The sequence below is a fragment of the Bidens hawaiensis genome, unplaced genomic scaffold, assembly GCF_021521415.1.
Source record: "Bidens hawaiensis isolate Kalapana, Puna unplaced genomic scaffold, B.hawaiensis_p1.1 tig00007607_1, whole genome shotgun sequence".
NCBI lineage: Eukaryota > Viridiplantae > Streptophyta > Magnoliopsida > Asterales > Asteraceae > Bidens > Bidens hawaiensis.
In genome coordinates, this window is record NW_027491529.1 from 467,710 (window position 1) to 475,259 (window position 7,550).

The 7,550-nt window shown below is 38.6% G+C and overlaps 1 protein-coding gene across 1 annotated transcript; it reads right to left on the minus strand.

Moving 5' to 3' along the window:
* Positions 1–1,641: 1,641 nt before the first annotated feature.
* On the minus strand, positions 1,642–6,825 carry LOC143635592 (uncharacterized). The gene is made up of 2 exons (XM_077103383.1): positions 2,942–6,825; positions 1,642–2,884 (listed from the first exon to the last, which is right to left on the minus strand). Exons 1-2 carry the CDS (start codon positions 4,038–4,040, stop codon positions 2,529–2,531), a joined length of 1,455 nt encoding a protein of 484 aa, XP_076959498.1. The 5' UTR covers positions 4,041–6,825; the 3' UTR covers positions 1,642–2,528.
* Positions 6,826–7,550: the final 725 nt, after the last annotated feature.

Sequence of the window (7,550 nt, forward strand, 5' to 3'; positions counted from 1 at the left end):
TCGGTTTTCTTTTTAGGAAACCGGTGTGGGTATTTCTTTCGGAATTCGTCCTTTTGTTCCCAAGTAAATTCGGGTCCTTGTTTTGAATTCCACCGAACTTTTACTAATGAAATTTTATTGTCTCCTAACTGTTTGGTTTTCTCGTCCACAATTTCTACCGGTTCCTCTACGAAGTTGAGCTTTTCATTAATCTGAACATCTTCCAGTGGTACTATTGCCGTTTCATCATTCAAACACTTTTTCAGATTCGATACATGAAACACATCGTGAATAGTGCTCAGTTATAAGGGTAGTTTTAATCGGTAGGCTACGAGACCAATTTTTGCAATAATCTCAAAAGGTTCAATGGATCTCGGGGCTAATTTACCGGTCTTTCCAAACCTTATAACACCTTTCCACGGCGATACCTTCAAAAACACCTTGTCGCCTATTTCAAAAGATAACGGTTTTCTACGAACATCGGCATAACTCTTCTTCGGTCACGGGCAGCTTTCAGTTTTTGTTTAATCTTATGGATCTTATCAGTGGTTTCTTGAACTAAATCAGACCTTGTAATTTGAGTATCACCCACTTCTGTCCTACAAAGTGGCGATCTACATTTTCGCCCGTATAAGGCTTCATAAGGTGCTGTTTGTATACTGCTATGGTAACTATTATTGTAAGAGAATTTATTGAGCGGGAAGTGTTGATCCCAATTCCCTTTGAAGTCCAGTACACAAGCACGAAGTAAATCTTCTAAGGTTTGGATAGTTCGTTCGGATTGGCCATCAGTTTGGGGATGATAAGCGGTACTCAGGTCTATTCGGGTTCCCAAAGCTTCTTGAACTGCTTGCCAGAAATGTGAAGTAAAATGACTGTCTCTATTTGAAATAATCGAAAGAGGTACTCCGTGTCGAGACACAATTTCATCAATGTAAATTTGGGCAAGTTTCTCGGTAGAGTAAGTGTTACGGGTTGGAATAAAGTGTGCAGATTTCGTTAATCGGTCTACAATTACCCAAATGGCATTGTGTCCTCGGGAGGTTTTGGGAAGGTGTGTTTTGAAGTCCATAGTAATTTGTTCTCATTTTCATTGTGGGATTTCGGGTTGTGGTAACATTCTCGAAGGCCTTTGGTATCCAGTCTTAACTCGTGCACAATTCGTGCATTTACATACATACAAGGCTATATCCTTCTTTATACCAGGCCACCGGTAAAATTCCTTATCATTTTTATATATCTTATCAGTACCTGGGTGAATATAATACTTGGATTTGTGTACTTCATCAAGAATTAGGTCACAAAGATTATGAATTGTAAGAATTCAGACCCCGTTTTGTAATAAAATACTTCATCGGTCTACTTGGATTCCTTGTTGATTCACAATGTGTCCTAAAAATTGGACTTCTTGTAGCCAGAATTCACAACAACTTAGCGTATAGCTTTTCTTGCCTCAACAATTCTGAGATTACCCGCAGATGTTGTTCGTGTTCTTCCTTACTTCTCGATATATCAAAATGTCATCGATAAAAACTATCACGAATTTGTCAAGGTAGGGTTTGCGAAATCGGTTCATAAGATCCATAAACACTGCAGGTGCATTTGTCAACCCAAACACCATAACCAAAAATTCATAGTGACCATACCGAGTTCGGAAAGCTGTTTTTGGTACATCTTCTTTCTAAATTCTTACTTGATGATAACCAGATCTGAGATCAATTTTTGAAAAATATTTCGCACCCTGAAGTTGATCAAACAAGTCATCAATTCGAGGTTAGGGGTATTTATTCTTTATAGTCACTTTATTTAATTCCCGATAATCAATACACATCCGAAAACTTCCATCCTTCTTTTTCACAAATAACACTGGTGCTCCCCGCGGCGAATAACTAGGTCGGATAAAACCTCTATCTAATGACTTTTGCAGTTGGTTGGACAGTTCTTGCATTTCAGAAGGTGTAAGTTGGTAAGGTGCCTTAGTAAGGGGTGCTGCTCCCGGTATCAAGTCAATACGGAGTTCAACTTGTCGGGTCGGTGGTAACCCAGGCAACTCATCGAGAAATACATCTGAATACTCGTGTACCACTGGGATGTCTTCTATTCGGTTTTCATCAGGTTCCTTAACTATTAAACTCGCTAAGTATAATGTACAACCTTGGCGCAATTACTTTAGTGCCTTAGATTGGGATACGAGAGGTAATACGGTACCAAATTTTCTCACCTTGAACAATCATTGCCTCATCATTCTAAAGAGGTATCCTAACAGTCTTATCCTTACAAATAATTTCTACTTTAAACTTAGATAGCCAGTCCATACTGACTATAACATCGAAACTTCTTAATTCTACTGGGGATAGGTCGATAAGGAAGGATGTGTTGTTTAGGAAAAAAGGGCAGTTACGAACTATTTGGTTAACAATCAAAGACTTATTGTTAGCGTGTTCTATAGTATAAGGATTTGTTAATTCAGTAACCGAAATTTTCCTCAATGATAAGAAGTTAGTAGCTACAAAACTTTTATCGGCGTTCGTAACAATTAAGACTGAAGCTCAATGATTAGAAACTAAGCATGTACATGTTACTACATGTGAGTCTTGTTGCGTTTCGTCCGATCCGTTTACGAAGGTGCGTCCCCTAGCTGGATGGGAAGTTGATGTTTGCCCTTGGTTTAGTCCTTTTACTACGTCGGGATTCAATTTGGGGCAATGTCTCCTAAAGTGTTTCCTACTACCACATTTATAACATGTATGAGGGTTCATTGTAGATGGAGTTTGCTGATTAGATTGTTGTCGGATTGGTTGGGGACTAGGTGTTTGTGAACGACGAGGTTGGGTTGTTTGAAACTGTCGGTTTGAAGTATTCATTATTGTTCTACCACTTGGGGCACAATGCCCAATATTTCCACCTCTTTGACATATGGTCGTTCGACATTTTCCAGTATGATGCAAATTACACTTTCCACACTTCGGAAATGACCCTTTGTATGTATCATGTTTCATGTCGAAACTGGTCATAGCATAGTCCTGAGTTGTAGGGCATATTCGTTTATTCTGAGATTTCACTTGTGTTCTAGAGGTATAACTAGTTCGTTTCAAACTGGACGATTCTATTGCTACTCTTAATACACCATTTCTTGTAAGGTCAAAAGTAACAACGCTGGCTTGTGACACGGTACTCTCTAAAGTTGGGTGGACTGCGGAATTGACTATACTTCTCACGGCTGGGGTCAGTCCCCAAATATAACGCTTAATGCTCTTGGATTCCGGAATAATTGACCATGGTACTAAACGAGTCAATTCATTGAAACAATTTGTGTAACTTAAATGATCAGCGCCTCTCATCTCCAAATTCCAAAGTTCGTGTTCTAATTTCAGGATCTCATCTCTTGGGCAAAATTGTTTTAATACGAGGGTTTTAAGTTCGGTCCAGGACATACGGTTTATAGCATCTTGTCCCCTTAACTGTACCACTGTGTTCCACCACATCAAGGCATGATCCAGAAACATAGTAGTGGCATATTTGACTATTCGATCCGGTGGACATTCACTGATATTGATTACGAACTCGGTCTTTTCAATCCATTTAATCAATCCATTAGGTCCCTCAATACCTCTGAATTCCGTTGGGTTACACGACTTAAATTGTTTATACACATAATCCTGACGTGGAGGTTCGGGATTATTACGATCATTACCGGTATTTGGGTGGGTGTTATTATTAGCAGTTGTGTTAATAACCGATACGGGGTTTGGATTCGTGACATTATCGGTGTTCAAAATGGTTTCAGGGTTCCCAATGACATTAACAGTCGGGTGAGTATTATTAGTATTTATAACATTATCAGTATTCAGTGGGGTAGTAACACCCGGGGCTACATTAGTGTCCGGCGGAGGTGTATTAGCAGTGGCCGTAGTGGTGCTCGTAGGTTCGTTAACAGTATTGTTGGCACGTATGCCAGTAGTGACTTGTGCTACGATTGTTGGTATCACTGCTTGTAGTTGACGAGCAATCATTGCGGCCACTTCCGCCTCAAACAAAGTGTTTGCTTTCTTCGGGGCCATTCTATAAAATAATCAATTATATAATATTTAATATCGCTCCACTATAACCATCACAACATTACGATATTACAATTCACAAACACACAACTATGCCAAAGAAAACATATTTGTATTAATCATAATTATTACTGTATATATGCATCCAAAATTAGCGCATGGGCTCAACCTGGTATAGGCCAGCGCTTGTATATGCGTATCAAAATTTGTCACTAGGTGACATATAGACTTAACCCGATAAGTACCAGTGCTTGTAATAGTACCAAACTGTAAACAACTCCCAAGCCAGCCCAACATGTTGTTACAAAATTGCTGCATGGGAAGTCAAAAGACTATGTACAACCAACTATACTGTTCTATTCTATTTATCCATACGTACAAGATAAACCAACCAAGCAAGAACAGCTATCACAGCTACCAAGATCGCCCTATCGATCCAAAGATGAGATTCAATCTGCTCCATTCGCGATCGGTGGCCCGCATTCATTCTCCTCACATCCCTCATATTTTGATGTAGGTACCAAACATCTTCCTGAGTTTCTTGTTTGAATTGATTAAGGTTATTTATTGAGTGTGATTGTTCTACGATCTGATCAGTCGTTAAACCCAACCATGCGGAATCAGACATAAGAGGTGGCTCCGGTATCAGTGCAGGTAGACCCCAAGTAGGAATAGGTATCTCAGTGACCTGGACACGTGATGTTTCTCCCCTATGGTACGTAGATCGAGGTGGGGGAGAGGTGTGCTCAGGTGGGCGCACTGAAATACGAGCGGTCTGACGGTTTCTAATAGTGGGTGGGGAAACATGGGGTGTTGGAGGTGTAGGGTCTCTCACCGGGGTCCGGTAGGCACTAGTGGCTCCCTATCCTATATCATTCCTAGGGGATTCCCTAGGGGGATAGGTGTCACAACGGTAACCCGATAAATCGGGTTGATCTGTGGGTACCTGATGGGGGACCACCGAGTCTCCTAGACTTTCGCTCATCTCCTCCCCAGTTTCCTCTTCTGGGTCTTCCTCCACTCCAGATAAGGTTGGTATCGCAATAGGTAAATGATCCGTAGACCTCGACATGTTCCTGCACAATGGTTAGTAATAAGAATAATATCCTTCGATTATATTAATCATAAATTAATACATGCAGGTATTTATACACATAAGCACAGATACTCGTTTACATACATATATAATTATTTATCATTTATTTTATACACATATGTTGCTGTTTTTACCTATTGGATTGTTTAAAGACTTTTTCTCGAATTCCCTCGTACAAACAAGTCCGTTATTACGTTCCGGACCATAATAACCCACTTGTCCATTCAAGTTCATCACGAGAATTGCCTATATATATTATTTAATATTATTTTATTCCCAGAACTAATCGAGCCTAAGGTTATCTTAGGGTATCCTAAGGGACATCCTAATTCATTATAACCAATGGCTCTGATACCAACTTCTATCACACCCCGACTAGGTAGTTGCGGAAGCGTAATACGGGAATGTAACAGATAACACTAGTATCAACTACATTGTTTATAAAGAAATTCAACAAACTAATTTACATCATATTACATTGGTAGGTACTAAGTTTACAAACTAGATGAAAATCACATAACCAGTTCACGGGCTTCTTATTCATTACTACGTATTTGCATCTATTCACAGCTATTCAACTTACCTTCTAACACCAAGCACGTAAGTAAATCATTCCAACTTCGGCTTACCTGAAAAGCATGTTAAAACGGGTCAACTACGTCTAGTTGGTGAGTTTCAAGTTTCACGAGTACGAACAAAATCAGTATCCGAGTCCGTAAAGTTCACAATACGTATGTATATAAGTATGTGTATGATGTATTATACTAAGCCACAAGTGAAACCAAGACAGCTCGCACTGCATGGCCACCCTTGCCCATGTACTCCCGTTGGCATTTAACTGCCACTTTGCCCCAAGTATGTACTATGTCTAACACCACATAGCAGAATGTAATAAGTATAAATGACAATGTGCAACCGTGTTAACAAGTATATCCGGCATACCCCACCGGCGCCTTTTAGTTGGGTTTGTCAAACCGATAGTACTATCCACACGTCACTGGCACGAAGTTAATCACTTGCGTTTGTGGGGACTTTCAAGTGTTAGTACTTAGATAAATCACATCATCACACGTTTTCAAGTATATAAGTATATGTAAACATGCTTTCCACCCCAAAAGTTCGTAAAACAGTTTAGAAAGTGGGGTCATGAATCTCACCTTATTGTAGTTTGAGCAGGTAATACACGTCAGTAGTAATATGCCTCGATTATAGCTCGTGTCCTATAATCGGTGTAGTACGGTTAACACTAGTACAGTCTTTAAACTAAATCGGGTTGTATAACTAGTCTGGGTATAGCTGTTAGGCCCAGAACATGACCATAGTCTTAAATTGTGACGTTGTATACTATGAAATGTTCAAAATCAGACTTGGCTCAGTTTCACTGTTTTCCGAGCCTAGCCAAGTTGATCGTTTATGTGTTTCGGGATTAGGTAAGTTCACGCAAACTTAAGTAAATATATTGATTGAATAAATGATTTGATTTATGAAAGAATTTTGAAGTTTCGGTATCTGGATTGATCGCAGGGTTCGTTTCCGTTTTCATACTGGTTTGATTATACAAAGCGCGTATAATCCACCCGAATTGTCCGGAATTCTCGTAGAAAGTTCGTTTTTATCAAATTCATCCAAAAATACGATATTTTACCACTTTTGACATTTTGACATACCAGTCAGTCCGTTAAACACAAAAACTGCCGGTTTCGTTAAAACAATTATGGTCTAAATCTTTGATTAATCATAACTAGTTATGTACATATATATATTGATTATGGAAATTTTTGTATAAATAGATTAAAATATAGAGAATTTTATAAAAATATTTTCAGAAATTTTATGATTAGTTATCTATTTATAAAAATTCATTTAATGTGTTATAATTAAGTAATAAATAGCCCGTTTATACCAAACGACATCCGAAAAATCCGATAATTTTTCCAAGTGGTCTCAATATCAGTATATATCCCCTGCAAAATCTCCAGAATCTAACTCTTTGGCCAAAATGCCTTTTTGCACGTTTTTCGGCTATTAAAACTCGATTAAAACACAATTGCACAAATAATACTTAGGCATCTCCAAATGTTGTCAAACTTTACCAGTGATCTTAATATAACATTTATAGGTTCCAAAACCAAATTTAATAATTTTTCATGAAGTTTACCTATTTTTCCCGAATAAGCGCCAATAAACGGTAATAAATTCGCCAAATATTCTCCGTTTATCGAAAAATTACCCAATTTGAACAGGGACTCATATATATGATCCCTAATATCCTTGAAAAGTTTCACAAGCTATAAACAAGCACGTTATAACCTAATACTAAACAGCCCCTAAGCGAGTAATACGGTATTACCTTGTCGGTTTTCGGTGGTTTTTGCTAGTTTAAACGACTCTCCGGGTCTTGGGTTGCAAACTCAGAG